Genomic DNA, 16,973 nt, shown 5'->3' on the forward strand with positions numbered 1-16,973 from the left:
TCTGCAGTTTTTAAATAATGCACTTATGTCCAGAAGATCATTCAAAAAATCAAATCATTTGGTGTACAGGACTCGAATTTTCTGGAGAGGCTTTTTCTTTGCTTGAAAACATCCTTTGCTGTAAGTTTTGCATTTGTTTGGCAGCATTCTTCTGAATTAATTAGACTTCCAATGAAGAATGTGAAAAGTCTCATTTCTGTGTTCAGGTATCCAGTGTGCCTGTGTGGACACTTATGCATGGACATCCATGTGTCGTGCAGAGCCTCATTTGCAATTGCTTATGGAATGTAAGGTGGAGCTGAATTTGTGAGTGCATGTGACCACATGTGTGTAAAGATATGTGTAAGTAGAAATACATATGCATCTGCACACACGCACAAAAATTTATATGGCATTCAAATTTTGCCCAGAGACCTTAGTGAAATCGTTGTTCGCAACTGAGATTGCAGCCACTGTGAATCAGGGCGGAGTAACCCATAACATATTTTTAAATAACTGGTATGCTTCAGAGGCCAGAAGTACAAGGATGTAATGGAAACGCTGACTCTTACTGCAACTGTGCTAAAGGATGCAGCAATGAATAAATTTTGCAATGAAATTGGTGATATCTGCCATCTAAACTGAAGGGTTGCCATGGCTCTGGGTTGTCGCAAACCACGTAATGATTGGCTAACGATTGTATTTAGCAGTTTGGACCCACCGAAGGAAAAAGGGAAGAAATATCAACTCTGTATGCAACACTAATTAAAGTAACTTTTTTTTTTTTAATTCTGTCAAGGCCAAGGTGTCTGGGCTGTAGATGTTATAAACCCTTTGGTGCGCCATCTCTCTTTGTAACTCCTCTTTCACTCTTTTGTGGCTTCTAAGCATGGCTAATCAAATTTATATCAGGCTACAAACAGCTTTGTAAAACAGCTTTAAGGCCCGGTGTTGCTGCTGGCTTGGTACAAAGTGACAGCACCACAGAATATGTCCCCCAGTGTCTGAGTGAAATGAGGCAGTTACCCTCAGATAGGCATAAATGCGCTATTAGATGGTTGAGAAATACATTTTTCCCCCCTAAAACCCTCCTGGGAATTTATTGTAGCGCCTTTGATGTAACTAATTAGCCCGCTCAAAGTAAGCAGTGACTAACAGTCTAATAACTGGCTAATGGAAGGAACTTCATAATGTTTTCAAATCAGGATCCTTTCGAGTGTTTTGCAAGAGGCTGAGGAGCTTTTCCCTTCTGAGAAACGGTTGCCAATAGCCAGATCCTGATGTCTGTAGCTGTCTTTCTCTAAGTTTTATTTGAGTCTCCCGGCTCTTTGAAGAGGGTAGACGTTGGAGAAGAGCAATAATCCTGGAGATACTCTCAAAATGCAAAGCTTGAGTTTTAGCCCCCATCAGCAGACTTAGCGCAGATGTTCTAGTTTGCTGGGGCTGTCACGCAGTAACTTGCAGTCTTTGTTAAATTTTAAAAAGTGTTCCACCTTAGAAAAGGGGAAACGAACAAGTAAGATGGTTTTTGCAAGAGTTTTTTTTTTTTTTCTTGTGCGAGTTTCCCAGTCCTCAAATAGCAAAATCAAAACATAAAATTTACTATACTGAGAAAGGGAAATGTTTTTGCCTGCCTTTTCGTTCTGCAAATTTAAAAGGAGAAATCACACAGTACATGTTAATTTTCCCAATTAATTCTACCTTCAAATGTCTTCTACTGTTGCATTAAGGCTTGCTTTTTTTTTCTTGTCCACTGGAACTACAAAGCACTTTTACTACTAAGAGTCCCTTTCTCATCAAGCTAATGATACAGCATTTCCACATGCTAACAAACATTTCCAGTACATTTTCCAGGCACAGACCATTCACGCCCAACAGTTGGAGCGTTTCTGATGCTGGATATGAATCCCGCTTGTTCTACTTGCATGAGTAGTTTTACCAAGTCCCTGGAATTACGGTGTGAGTAAAGCAAGCAGGACTTGGGCCTTGTAGGTCTTGTAGTTTACCATGAAGGTAAACTTAAAAACTGCTCGGTACCTGGGTGCAGGGTTTAGTGTTATTCCTGCAGCAGTCAATGTCGTCACTAACACCTAAACCATAATGGTGGGGGCTGTGCTCGCGAGCGGTGTTAAGTATCGCTGCAATAGTCCACTGCCATGGGAGAAACACGTAGCCCTGAACTTTGGAAGGGAGAAAATGGTTTTCAGCTGTTTTGATTTAAATTGTTTGTTTTTGTTATTTTAAAGCCTGTCTGGAAACGGGCTGGGAGAGGGCTTGTTCAAAAGTGAGGCTCCCACTTCTTTGGAGTCTGACCTTGCGAGTTGCTAAGAATTAGTGCCTCCATTAGCTTCCCTGAGATTCACAGCCCCGCCGCGGGCTGGGGCTGGGCATTGCGGGAGCTCAGGTTCCACGTATCAGTGTGTTGGCCCTTCAGCTGGGCAGCTCTAGGCAAACTTGGCCAACAGGACACGGCGGGAACCTGCTTTGCAGCAAGCAACTTCCACCACTTGATTGAAAGTTATTGAAGTCAGTGGGACGGCTCGAGTGTCAGGTCAGTAACTTCAGGCATATACCCAAATGTTACTCTTTTTTTTTTTTTTTTTTTTTTTTTTCTTCCCCATGTCCCGTAGGATCGGGTGCAAGGCAGCTCAACCCTACCTCCTACCCTCCTTGTCTGCCCTCTGAAGGTGAGAGTCCCGGGACTGACGAGGAGGTTTCCACAGCACCCTGTGCCTTTGTGTGTAGGCAGCTGCGTCTGCAGCTACCTCTTGTGTTCTCTAAGCAGGATTATTTTAACTTAAATGAGATTTTTAGCATTTCTGTATAGGTCTGATGCTGGGATTTGTAGAGGCAGGCTCCCCGTTAAATCTGATAAACGTTTGCTTGTACGAAACTCTAAAGGTGGTTTTATTTTACATGATTTCATATATTTCTGTTTTTAACTTCAGCCGCTTGGTTTTAGTTGGGAGCAGTTGCGGAGGCACCAAGCAGTGTAACTTAATCTGGATAATCAACAAATGGTGGTAAAGACATCGCTACTAACAAGGCACTCTTCGATCTACGTGTCTGAAAAAGTTTACCTGGATTTTAAGCTGCTCATACCATTAGCATTTTCCCCAACACTTAGGGAAGAGTTATGTGTGCAGCTGAAAAAGGCTGCGAGCTGTGTTCTGCTGATAGCAATGCATTGCAGACTTCGTGTTAGAGCAGTATGAGCTCTGCACAGGCCCAGTCTTGTCTCCTCCACATCGGTGGGAGCTCTGTGCAGGATCAGTAGGGGCGCAGGATCAGGCTCTGTTTTGAAAGTCATAGAAACTGTATTGGTGCACTGTGTTCTGGCTTCCTCTCTGAGGGGAACAAAAAGGACTGAATTGAGTTGTGCTGTAGGTGCAGCAAAAATAAGCGCATGTCTCATTTGTGGAAAATAATGAGGGGTGTAGTATTTTGTAGGTATTATCGGGATTGGGTCCGCTTTTTGCCTCCTTTCTTCCAGTGAAAGTTAAAGATGACAAACGAAAGAATATAACAGGTTTCTCAAAACAAACAAAAAAACACAGAGGAAAGAGCTGTGTATTCATATTCCAAAGGTCACAAATCAGTTCCTGGGAAATACTATACATATGGTAATGGGAAAATAACTAAGCTGAAAATCCATTACAAATGGAGAATATAAATCTATACGTTTTCAGTGGTGAGTTCAGATAGTGTATGCTATTTATAAGCACAGAAGTCTTGTATAAGGTATGCTTAAGCATTGCAAATAAAGTGAGTACTGTACTTGTTATCTAGCAGATTTTTGTAGCCTCTCTTATGGTTGTAGTCTATTTTTAAAACCAATTATGAGCATTGTGCTTCCTATCTGTGTTAGTGTTTCCAGCGCGTGTACTTCATGAGCAGTTGCTCCAAATGCAGGAAAACAACAAACTTGCGACCAAGAGTGCCCAGTTTAAACACTGTACCCGCCCAAAACAAAACTTTGGTTACAACACCGCACTGCTTTTAAAGGCAGGCACAGTCCTACAGATGTATTTCCTCCTGCTTTGCTCTTAAGGTGGCCAGAGAGTAGTGATCAGTGTGTGCGTGCAGGAAAGCGCAGATATGCATGTCCTAATGAGCCTGGCAATTGCTCTATTGCATCATTTCAATGAAGAAAATACTAAGTCTCAAAAAACAAGACCTTCTTAAACATGAGGGAAACGGCTTGCTTACTTAGGTATCTATTGCATTAAGAATCTACGTGGTCAATCTTTTTTACATTCCATCCCTCTACCCCCTTCTTTCTGCCTCACAGGAACCTGAAATGCTACTTTTCTGGGAAAGACTGATATTCTGACTTCAGTTTTGTAATTTAATGATGGAGAGTTTCCTTAGTAAACCAAATTTAGAGTACTAGAATGCTTATCTTATATCCAGACCTTGAACATAAAAGGCATTTTATACCAGCAATTGTTCATTTAATGAGCAATTGCAGAGTGCAGGACGGTTAAGGGATTGAGCTATATGCACCATTATTGCAAGAAGTATTCCGAAATACCAGAAATAGGACGTAAGCTCTGATCAGGGGGACTGTGAGCACAATTACCTTCTTTTCAAATCCTTCTGTGACACTGCGGGAGGAAAAAGGACTTTGAAACTTGAAAGGAAAGAGCTTGCTTTCAACCTCAAAAGCTAGGAGGAAAGGGCTCTGAAATTTGCTCAGTATTCCCAATTCACCATTAGCCTGTTTCTTCCTTTAGCCTCAAGGCATTCTCCGCTTTTTGAAAAGATGTTAAGAAATTCAGTCACAATAGAGAGCCTAGTTTTGAACATGTTTCACTCGGTCCATTGAGGTCTGGTCTTCAGCCTTTGTGTGGGGTGAATTGAGCTGAGCAGCAAGCTGGTTGGGGAGAGGTGAATGAGCAGTCTCTGTGCAGTCACAAATTCTGGCAAAGAAAAGATTACCCTTTCCTTTATTTTACAATATGCATTCCTGTACAATCCTGCTAGTGGCAATATGCGGAGCCAAGCTTGTGCTTAGGTCAATATGGAGCACTTGGTTTATAGCGACTCTTGTTAAGTTTGTCTTGTAATTGAAGCTGCTGTTGACCTTGCTTGGAGACCATTTGTAAAACCATTTATTTAGCATAAACTGAAATAATAAACCCTCCTTCTCTTAGGCCGATTGTGATAGGGTGACATTAGTTTGATTTAATGATTAGCCGCCTGACCCCTCAGCTAGAGAGAGCTGCTTGAATAGGGAGAGTTCACTAGGAAGCACACAGGAAGAATACTAATGAGCTTGTTAAATTTAGCATGGCACCAACCACTTTTAATTCCTCTAATGGGAGAAGCACTGCCTCTGAGAGAGAGGGAGGGAGACGGGGAGAAGGGGGGAAGAGGGAGTGAGAGGAAAAGAGAGGGAGGAATGCCCACGTCCCGGTAGCCACAGAATTTTGGTCAAGAGAAGAGCTGGGAGGGAGCATCAGCCAGGGTCTCTTGGACTGAGTTGTAAGTACCTTGTCTCTTCTCTTACCCAGCCGAAGTGTGTCGGCATATCATTCGTGAGACAGTAATGCTCTCTGCAAGTTGCATGCAGAAATGCGGCAATGAAACTTAATACATAAACATATTTAACTGGGCTGGAGTTGTTTTGTTTAAGCAGGGGTCTCTCTGAAGTGCGTTGAGACTGATTTTTAGTGTGGTGTATCAATAGATTTCAACTTTTGTTTTTAGTAGCTGACTTTAAGAGGTTTAAAATAAAAAAGCTTCTACATTTTCATGGTCTACAATAAAAAAAAAAAGCAAAAAAGTTCAACAGGAAAAGAAAGTTTAATGGGCTTTTGCGTTAGGTTTTTGTTTGTCCTGATTTTTAATTTTCTGGGTAAATTAGCTGAGCAATTAAAAGTGTGTTTATTCAGGCATGCTGTCCAGTGTGAGTTTTTTGAAAAAGCTTGTTGATTAAATGAGGTGCTTCTTGGCGCTTAGCACTTCTAATAAAAAGTGCTTCTGATCAGAGTAGCAGGACTAAATCGGGTATTTCTCAGTGTATGGGAGAATCTTGGATTACTGTGATCGTTCCAGGCTGGGCACTTGTAACACGTGTCTTTGGCTACTGGCTTGTTAAGACAGAGTAGAGTATACACGCAGAAAGAGAAGCTTATGCAGATTGCTCTTGGGGCCCGATTACTTTTTTTTCTTTTCTTATTTAACCCCTCGCTTACACCCACAAAAGATGGGCTGAACTATGCTGGAGTCAGTGGGGTCCCACCAGCAGGAAGCAGGTGGAGATGAGGGAGGATCAGTCCCTTTATCTTTGGCATTCATCTCTCTGCAAGATTTTTAGTAAATCGGATGTTTCTTTTGATCCTAAAGCTGGCGACTTCTAAAACGTGAGCAGAGCAGTAACAGTTGTCGTGTATTTGGCTGTAAACCCCTTTGGCAGATGCTGCCAGAGAAGTGGGCTGTTTACTTACATTTTGCTATAGACTCCCACTTGTTGCCATGGTGGACAGTATGTTTCTGTCAATAATTTGGCCTGGTGTGACTTGCCCCCACTTACTCTTAAAACTTTATTGAATGATTCAGCTCCAACAGAACAAGATTAGGTGGCTTTTGCCTTTTGGCGCACTGGAGTGGCTCGCCTGCCGTTGTGAGAGTCGGAAGCATGACTGCAAGAGGAGTTTCCAGCTCGGCGCCCAGGGAGCTCCTGCAAAACTGCTCGCCTGTTTGTGTCCTGGAGCACGGGTGCTGTCAAGTTTCTCATCTGCCCCCTATCAAAAGCCGCTCAGTGGTGCGGAGCGTGAAGTAAACGCTTAGCGTGATGGTTGGCTGTTGAATGTGCCTTATTATTGTAAAAATGCCATTATGTTTACCTAAAAAAAATAAAAATAAAATCCTTCAGGGGAGTTTTTGCGTGGCAGTGTACAGAAATGTTTGACTTCTAATAGCACATGGCAGTAATTTCATAATGAGAGAGATGGTTGATACAGAAGGAAAAGTACTGCTTTTTTTGTTTTCGTTTTTTTTATTGAGGAACCAAAAAAAAAGGCAAGCTTATTAAAACACATTTTTCCTTTAGTTTCAAAGTTACTGAAAGTAGGTTTTGAATTTCATTCAGCAGTTTGGAAAGTCAGCTTGTTCCATAGCAGTCACTAGTACCTTGATTCATGACACATGCATGTTTTGAGAAGGAAAGAATAAAAGTGGAGCCTGCAGACAGACGTCAGCTTCTTGTTGTATCCCAGGATGGCAGTTTTAACAAATATTATCTTTATATGGAAGAGTAAAAGAACTGAAATCCTATCTGATCCTCAGATTGATTATACAGCCCCACAAATCACTCCAGCTTGCTTCTTTCTGTACCGTGGTAGCACAGGTTAGCTTGCTCTGCTTAAGGGTCTGTCAGGATTTCAAATGGAGTGTAATCCCCTATTTTTACAAGAGTTTACATCTCATCAGTGAAAGTTCACTGTAGGTTGAAATTTAACATAAAAGACTCCGGCTAGAGAGAAACGTGATGGAAAATATGACTTTGGGGTGATTTATTTTTTATTTTTTAGTTATACAAGCAGTTTTCTAAAAACCTCATATAAGTTTTAAAGTTTTAGGCTCCCTTTTGCAGTTCTCTAACTAAAACCAGCTTTGGTGTAAAAAGTTGAAACCTTAAACCCTGCTAATCCAGAGCAGCGACCGGTGCCTGTGCATATTAATAAAAAGTAGAAAAGGGCAAAGGGTTTAAACTCTGCAGTGTTGTTGTCTGTTTCCATTAACTCTTTCTCCTCAGACCCAACCCTGGAAATGCTCTGTATGGAGAATTACTGCTGGCTGTAAAAAGAATTCAGTCCCTGGAAGATGCTGATAAGTCAGCAGACCCCAGTTGCTGTAATACGTGGAGATAGAAAAATAATTAAGTGCTCAATAGGCTACGCTGCTGGGTTTTCCTGTTGTTGCTACTTGGGAGGAGAGGGGGCAGGGAGAAGCCTAGCGAGCACCACGTTCAAAGCAGTGGTCTGGCTGGTTTATGCATGTAATGGCCAAAATTCAGCTGCAGGTATCTATACGTACAGAGCCTGTTTCTAATCTAATTCATATGAAGGCAAATAGGTTGAGTTACGCTGGCGTCAGGCTTGGTGAAAGTAGTCTCCTGGTGAAGTGCTGGCTGACGCTTTTGCTGTGTGAACGAGTACACCAGGGCAAGGTATAAGTAAAAATTTAGCCCTGACATCAGATCTATGACAACTGAAGTGCAATCTTGGCACTGTTGTCAATGATCCTTCCTTGCATGTGGGTTGTAGAGTAAGCATATCTTAGTTTTATTTCCTAAGGGTGCTTTCATTTCCTTTCGAGTTACCTTTTTTGTGCCCGCTGTTTAATAATCTGAGGTTCCTCACATACTTCTGGAACTGCTGAGCAACTTCTGAAGCTAAGCGTATTTATCAGTACTTCTTCAAGATATAATGATGTACACCCACATGTGCGGTGTGGCTGATTTGAACAAGGCTGTACCTGGAGAATGAGTATTGGCCAAGGATTACAGCCAGCAATCGTTCTTGTTCAGAGGAATGTCTCTGTATTTTAAAAGCAATAATGCAACTTAAGGAGAGCATTTACAGTTGTGTAGCTAACAAAACCCCTCCACCACATGGCACGTATGAAATGTACCTGGGAGCGTGCGTCTGGCTTTTGAGGAACAGAACCATTTGGTCTGGCTTTTGAAGGGTGCACGTGGACCCCAGGGGTTAAAATTCACGTGGGAGCAGAAGGTTGGTTCAGCACCTGGTCCTGGGGCTGCCTGCAAGGGAGGCTGGTGGTGGAGCCATCGTCAGGAGGCCCTTTTCAAGTGGTATGAGTGGTACCACAGGCCTGGAGGCTTACTCCGGACTAGGGCTTGGGTTTAATCCTCCTGATTTTTACACACCCACACCCACAACCCTTTTCTTTTCTCAGTGTTCATTAAGAATTTGTCTGTGTGGGTATGGGAAAAAGAGGGAGGGGGAGCATGCTCCACCACCCTGCATCCATGTAGGGACACTGTTAGAGTGGGTGGCTTCATTTGTGCCTGCCTGTTGCTGCTGGTGCTGTATCCTGAGCAATTTTACCCTTTTTATTGTTGCCCACCTTACTTCTGATTGCTAAGCACCTTTCCTGCAAGGCTCCAGCCTCTCCCACAAGCGAACCTCCAGGGCCGGGGGCCGGGCTGCGGAGCAGCGGTGGGTGGCTAGGTTTGATTTAGGCCCAGCCAGCGGGGTTCATCTTCTCCTCTCGGTGACAGGTTGTTTTTTTGCCTCCCTGTCAGGCAGCCCAAACTCCCAGTCTCCTTGTCCCAGAGGCAAGAAAACAGCAAGCCTGCGTCTCTTCTCGCAGGATTGATAGACCCGCCGGTAGAGGAGAATCGGCGCACGGGTGACGATGATCTACCGCTCGGCGGCTGCCCGCTCTGCTCGGGCGGGCTTCCCCGGACCATCTCTCATCGCCACACGTGCACCTCCTGTCACAAACTTACAGCATGAGGAGGGGGCAGTGAGGAGGAGGAAGGCGGGGGGGGGGGAACTTTTTCTTTATTGTGTTTGCTATAAATGGGCTAAAAGTGTGTCTCTCTCTCTTTCTCCTTCCCTTCTCTCTTTCTTCTCCCTCGTTTTTTTTGCAGAGGATGAAAGTCCTGGGCAGACCTATCACAGAGAGAGAAGGAACGCGATCACAATGCAGCCGCAGGGTGGGCAAGGCCTCGGCAAGATCAGTGAAGAGCCTTCCACGTCGAGCGAGGAAAGGGCCTCATTAATCAAGAAGGAGATCCATGGATCTATATCGCACCTTCCCGAACCTTCTGTACCTTACCGTGGGACGCTCTTTACCATGGACCCCCGAAACGGTTACATGGACCCTCATTACCGTGAGTATTGATTGCTGGTTCGTTTGGGGGCGCAAAGTTGGAAGGCTGTCAAGGCTGTCAAATTTAATGTCATTTTATTTGTTGCCTTTCATCATCCCCAGGGAGAACTGCTTTGTCTGGGGGGGATCCAAGGGGGTTTGAGGTAAATACAGTCTTTTTTCTGAAGTTAAAAACCAGAGTGCAGTTGCATTGCAGCTTGAAATTATCCCAGGCCTCTGCAAAGCAACTTCCACAGGACATCTCATCTGTTGCTAATCCTCCTCAGCCATCCAGGGTTGCATTTGCTCCATCTCCTTAATACACGAAGAAAAAAAGCCTCATTAAAGAAAGCACAGAGGGAAAATGAAACAGGCCTTAAAATCCCTCTTTTAAAACAACGTTAAAAGTATGGTACTAAGAGGAGGAAGGACCATGCCTTGTACAATGAGAATTTGGAGGAGGGGGATCAGAAGGTTTATTATTGCTGTGGTGGGTTTTGTTTTGGTTTTGAATATTTTTTTAGGGATTCATGTGCGTGTTTGAGTATTCGGGCTGATGGAGTGGTTTTGCAATTTTCTTCCCCAGCTACAGTTCCCTGAAGTCGGGGGGGGGGGGGGGGGGGGGGGGAAGGGAAGGAGGCAAATGGTTTCAACTTCTGAATTCCTGCTCAGGCATTAATAAAAAAGTAAGAAATTAACTGACACTTGAACACAGATGTGGAATGGATTTCTCCACAGGCAAAATATGAGGGAGTTAAGCAATTTTTTTCATCTGCTTCTAGTTTACAAAAAAAGAAAGAGGAAAAAAGATCATTTAGTTGTGTAGTAATGAAGTACATCTTGAGGTGTCAAGGCTTGTGCCTTTTGATTAGAGATTTATCACCCAGTCAGGATACAGATTTGCCATTTAACCTTCCAGTCTCCAGTTCCAGATGATAGGCTTAAGACCCACAAAGAGGGGCCAGTCTGCATTGGGGTTGGTTTTTTTTCCACATCATTCAGAAATTTTAGTGTTTTAAGGCAAAAGGTCATTAGCCAGACGACTGATTAGTGAGGACAGCTGATTAGTGCATGTTTTTTTGCTAAAGAAAGTGCCAGGGATAAAAGCTAATTTTATCCCTTCATTAGTTGGGCTAGCAGCAAAGGGGAATGTTCACTCATCAGGGTGCAGATCAAAGTATGTCTTGCACAACCTTAAGTCTCACCAACCTCCTTTTTTTAAAAAAAAAAAAAAAGCCTGATTGTTAATAAGGATGGAGGTATTATCAGAAAATGAACACTTGTTGTCTTTATAGTTTAGATCACTCTTCAGGGGAAAAGTTTGCAGTTAAGCTTTCGAGCTCTCATCCAGTGTAGGCAGTCGGGTTTCTGTACACCCTCCTCCTCCTCTTTCGCACAGCCCTGCGCAAACCCTCTGGGGGAGTTATTCATCTTTCTGCTGAGGAGGATGTGCTGTGGCACACCAGCAGCAGACTTCCCTGCCAGAGAAGCGGGAATGTGCAGAGCAGACGACCGCTCACAAGAAGCTGTGTGTAGAAATACTAGCTTGCGGGTTAGAGGCAACATTTGTAGCTTACGGTTCATTAATGCAACCCCCAAATCTCATTTAAAAAAAAACCTTATTGGGGAAGCAAAATAGCTTCTCTGTAGGCAGTACAGCTGGGGAGAGATAAAATGTGTGACAAAAGAACCCCCCAAACAAGCAACAAGCTTTATGCTGAATTTAGTGGTGATGATTACCATTTTGACCATCTGACCAGCTGCCAGCTTACCCCTTAAATCTAGTTCAAAGTGTTATTGATACAACTGAAGATTCAGACTGAAGAAAAAGGGCCGCCCGGTCAGAATGAGTCTGAGTGGTTTGCACTTAGTTTATTTAGTTTTATTGTATTGAATTTGCCTTTTGATGAGAGTTCTCAAGATTTAATGAAGGTACTCTGTGTATTGTGACCAATAACGCTAGCTAGTTTGTATGTGTGGGCTACTAGAAAAACATTGATGTCAGAAGTTGAGAGAACAGCAGAAGTTATCCAGCATGTAACAGTAGAGAAACAGGAGATGAGTTAATTTTAAATGAGCAACATCATCGTAAAGCAGAAGACTAAGTCGGAAGACATCAGATGGGCAGACCTGCTTCACTGCTGCTGTAGCGAGTTGTACATTTGTACTCACTGATTTATAAAATCCCTCAAGCTATTAATGTCATATAAAGAGCCATCACGCTTTTATTTACCTTTAATAGATGTGATACAGAAGGACAACTAAAGACACAAATGTCTAGTTAGATTTATAGGAAAGCAGACAGGCTTACTGAAATTTTCATAGTAGTTGTATCGCATATATAAAAGACATGCTTTCATCAAAGTGGTGACTGTATTCAGGCTGACACTTATAGTGGTCCATATGAAGAATGCTGAATAATGTAAACATACCCCAGTCCCACTGTAGCAACAGGTGAAGAACCAGCAAGGCTATCGTTCCCTTCCTTAGTTTCTTGCCATTTTTGCTGGGCATATGGATAGAAAATACTGTTTTAATTCAACAAAGTTGGGTATGTAAACACTCACAGTAATTCCTTAGTTTCCCTGTGGTTGGAAAATATAGACTTTTCAAGATGCCTAATTTGTGCTTCTATTTATACCCACTTTGTATTTAAAAGTGTGGGCAGGCTTCCTGTAACACAGGAAAAGGGAAAATAATTTTTTTGAAGGAGGACATCTGTGTATCTTTGTGGCAAGAAAAGAAAAAGAGCATTTAAGTCAATTGTTTGGGGAGCGCATGTCCCCTCCAGGAGCTGCAGTTATTAGAAACAACTTGAATGCTTTGCATTTCTACATATAAATATGCGTGTCTCTCTATGTGCACTGCAGATTTTTTTTTTGTTCTATTTTTTTTCCTAATTAAAATGACTGATGTCGTAAATGTTGGGAATAATAGTTACCATGTATGTGGAATAAATACCTCATTGAGGGGAAGTTTGCTCTCCTGCAGAGTGTGGGTGGGGATAATGGTTGTGTTTCAAGTGGACCAGCTTTTCAAACAGCTGGGATGAAACATGCTCTGGAGCTAGCGGCCCTTCTGCACTGCCAGAGCCCCTCAACCATTTAGCAACTGAAAATGAGAGAGTGGCCTCGTGTTCAGCCCACAGCCCTCTGTCCTCCAAGAGATAAAAGGGAAAACACACAGGCCTAAACCAGAAATTTTTGTTTTCTGTCTTTTTTTTTTTTTTGATACAGATCTCTTAAGCACCACTTAAACAATGGTCACAAAGTCTAGGGGTTTTGTTTTGTTTTTTAACTTTTAAAAAACTTTTATTTTTGAAAGCTTTAGGGCAGAGGACAAAACTGTTGGAGCTTCCTATCATGTGTTGCACCTTTTCTTTATTGAGGAGAGGAGGGTTACTGAGCTTAGTCGCAGCGTTTCTTAAATGGATTTAAACCCCCGTGTTTCTAAAACGCTGATTGCATTTGTAGCTGGAGCCCCCTGTTAATGTAAATTCTGTCTCTAGAGGTGGGGCTGAGGCAGGGGAGGTGGGGATAGCAACTTCCCTTTGTTATTCTCTTCCCCAATTTTAATTCCCACGCAGATTTATGGCAGTGCTAAGACTGCTTGTCTCACAAGTCATTCCTCATGGAAAAAATGAATCATTCCTGATGTAAACACTTTGATTTAAAACATACTGCTGGTATTCTTCCCTGGGTTTCACAGCTCATCTGAAAGAATTGTTAGTTCCTAATTAGTAAAGCCTGAAGAATTTTTAAGTAAAAAGCAGTGACAGTTCAGTTGGCTCCGATCTAAAAGTTTGTATATACAGGAATGGCCCTGGAAGGATTCTCTTTCTGGTACATCCCTTCATCTCAAAGAAGTGCACTGAATGTAGCTGAAAGCAGGAACTCGCTCTTTTTTTTTTTTTTTTCTTAGTTGGGATTTATTCCGCTGCGTTTGAAGCTTCTGTATCTATCTGGGGAAGTGGGAACTGCTTATTGCACATTTCATAGGATTAACCCTCCGAAGATATTGATTGCCCTCAGTTCCCACTAACTGTGCCTGGACTTGTGCTTTGTAAGGATCGGACCCCTCATAACTGCCCCGGTTAGATTACCCAGTGTTAGTGTCATCTCGAAATCAATTTGCAATGTGAACAAAAGACCACAGCAAGGAAAATACTGTGCTGGTTCACTAGGTGCACTTGTTCGTTTACTGTGTTTTAATTTCTATTGACAAAAATTCCCCTTCCTTCATCTCCCCATAGAAAGGGAAAAACAAGAGGAAAAAAAAAACCAACAAACCAACCCAGGAAATTAGATTTTGTTTCTGCAAATGCAAACTGGTAACTGGAAACACTGCCTTAAAATGCAATAATTAGAAAGTGATGACTTTTCTTGGTAACATGGGTTGAACCATGATGGCCAGCTACGTGCGGTGCATTGGGCAGTGAGAGCAGTCCAGGTCACCACTAGCAGATGAGCTCATGGAAGGGGGTCTCCATTTGCTTTATAGAGAGGGGGAGCCGGTGGCCTCCCTTGTCTTCTCCCTGGCACATTTTGGGACTCTGGAAGGACAACCAAGATGCTTTTTGATAGTCTCAAAGCAGCCACTTTTAGCTCACCTCTAGCTTTCCAGAGTCACTGTGTGGCAGGAGCCCAGACATTTAGGGCTGGGGTCTTTAAAGACATTTAGGGGCTTTTCAATTTCAAAGTGAGTTTAGCCGCTTAAATACCTCTGAAAATCTCTCCACTGACAGTGATTTATGGGGTGGTCTCCCAGTGTTGTCAAGGAGGGGTAGCTGAAAAAAGTAAAATCTAAAGCTTTTAATAAAACCCACAGGAAAAAAGGCCCCTAGTATAAAAGTGAACGTCAGATTACTGGTGGTAGCTGAGCAACTGAAATGTTGGTCTTTAAGAAAATTAGCACGTTTGCAAAAACATTTGGTTTTTTGGGGGGGAATAAAAATCCAAAATGTAATAGTATCTTTCAATATCCTCCAACAAAACAGGTTAGTGCTCTTGAAATCAAACTTAGGGTCAGAGGCAGCTTCAGTTAGAAATTTTGGAAGGTGCTGCAGACTTTGTAAGTTTAACAGCAGCTTATAAATGAAAATACCTTCTCCAGGATGCCTCCCAGACATTCCTGGTTGTGTTTGGCAAGTTCTGCTCTCTACAGAAAGTCCTGCCCATTTCTCTGGAGTCCTTATGCAGAATAAGCAGGGTCTCGAGAGCCCTGGGGTTGCTGGCCCTGTGTGGTCCTCTCATTTGGAAGTAACAATTGCACCCATAGATTTACAGCTAGAAGTAGCACATAGGAGATGTCCTTCTACCAGATTTTCTCTCTCCTCAGCATGAGACGGACTGTAGAACTTTCTAATACCTGCAAGCCCTTGAGAAGCAGAAAAGTGATCTCACAGGGGTGTTTTGTTTTTAAGTCTTCAAATATTGACTTGTCATCAGTAGTATTAATTTCAGCTGGAAACTGTAGGCAATGATATGGAAACAAGTGATCCTGTTTGTGTGGAGGGTAGAATGGGATATTTATGAGATCTCTTATGGCCCTGTAATTCTGTTGGACTTCAAAATTTTAAAAATGTCCTGAGGATCACATTTAAAAAAAAAAAAAAAATCCCTCTGGCACCTAAGAGAATTTACCTGCCAGGCACTACCAGGTATGGAGCCTTCTGAGAAGCAGATGGGTTCTATTAATCTCTCCTTTTTTGGGTTGTTCAAGTGCATGGAAGATGTGAAGTGGTTGTTTTTGTTTTTTTTCGAAGGAATAGGGAAGATAAAGACAGAAGACAAATGCAAAAATACTTGCCTCTCTCACAGATTTGATTTGGTTTGTCAGCTAAAGCTTTTTTAGATTCTTTACAGTATGTACTTGTTGTATACTGCCTTCATGGAAGGAGACAGAATACATTGCTCAGAGCCATAGAATCATAGTTAAGAACTCAGGGAAAAAATGTCAAGAAATAATGTAATCCATCTCTTTAGCCTCAAGGCAGATCAGCTGTCCCTAAATCAGGAGAGAATAAAAAGCTTCTTCAAAGTTGCTGTGTCCCTTGATACCTGGACATTTCTGTCTTAAGAGCTTTGTGACAAGATCCGTAGTGGGTTTAGACTGGTCTTGTGTCCCTACGTGGTAACTTTTATAGCATCAGCAGCTGGAAGGTGGGGAAAAAAATTTAGAAGCCATAAAAATCTGAGTTGAAAAGTCTTGGTAAAGTTTCCTCTTCACTCCTAGAGATCCGCTAGCATGCAGGAGATACGGTACTTCCCATTGCTGTGTTCTCTGAAAACAACCAACTACTAAAACCCCCCAAAAAAACCCACAGCCTGACACATAGCTGTTCTGCTCATTACTGCCATTTCAACAGGCAAGATCAGTATTTTTCCTTCTTTTATCAGTTACCAGAGTGATCTTTGTGCAGTTGTTAAGGCTGTGTGGTTCAAGGGGTTTGCCAAGTATGATAGGTATGTAGAGAACTAGTGGCCAAAGGAAGATAAGCATCGTTTGTTGCAAATTTTGATGCATCCTGTAATGCCTGAGGTTGCTGTCAGTCAGCTTTTTGAGTGCTTTGCCCTGCAAGCATTTCTTAACCAAGGGGACCTGATTTCAAAAGCAGCTTCTTTGACTGAGCTGCTTACAGCTTTAAAAAAGGTTAGCCAGAACTCAGCCTCATGCAGCTTTTGGTGTCAGATGCGTTAGCTGTATCTGTACGGAGCTTTGTGGCTGCAACAACTTGAGTCTTTGTGGCAAAGCATGGAGAAGATGTGAACCAGGTGCTGGTTCAGTGATCATGATTTTCATCAAGAACTGAAGCAGATTCTCCTGATCTGGTGAGTACAAGCCATGTACTTAACCACTGCGCAGTGCTTTACACTGCCAGGGAGATGGTTCTCTTGAATTGGTGGTCTACCATCTGGTCAGTGTGATAGAGAGAATTCACTTGCCTGAGGGGAGGTTTCATGCCTGGGAGGATCCTAGTTGGTCTGTGTCTGCCACCCTGGAAAGACTGGTCTTCAGTACATCTTGTGTCATACCTGGTAATTCTGTATGAATGTCTCGGATGCCTCAGGGGTCTAAGATGGCACTATATATCTGTGTTTAGGCTGCTGAACCCTCATCAGTGTTGTAACAGGGTGTTTAAATCAGTG

The 16,973-nt window shown here is 42.6% G+C and overlaps 1 protein-coding gene across 2 annotated transcripts in view; it reads left to right on the forward strand.

The window, feature by feature from the left end:
- The window catches only part of GLI3 (GLI family zinc finger 3), a gene marked incomplete at its 5' end in the record, with an annotated part of 195,914 nt that overhangs the window by 43,661 nt on the left and 135,280 nt on the right, over window positions 1–16,973 (forward strand). For both annotated transcript variants that reach the window (XM_082479513.1, XM_082479514.1), the window contains one exon: window positions 9,605–9,847. In XM_082479513.1, coding sequence (XP_082335639.1) covers window positions 9,605–9,847 — 243 coding nt within the window. The remainder of the gene's footprint in view (window positions 1–9,604; window positions 9,848–16,973) is intronic.

This window comes from Vanellus vanellus (assembly GCF_965231255.1).
Source record: "Vanellus vanellus genome assembly, chromosome: 2".
Classification (NCBI taxonomy): Eukaryota; Metazoa; Chordata; class Aves; order Charadriiformes; family Charadriidae; genus Vanellus; species Vanellus vanellus.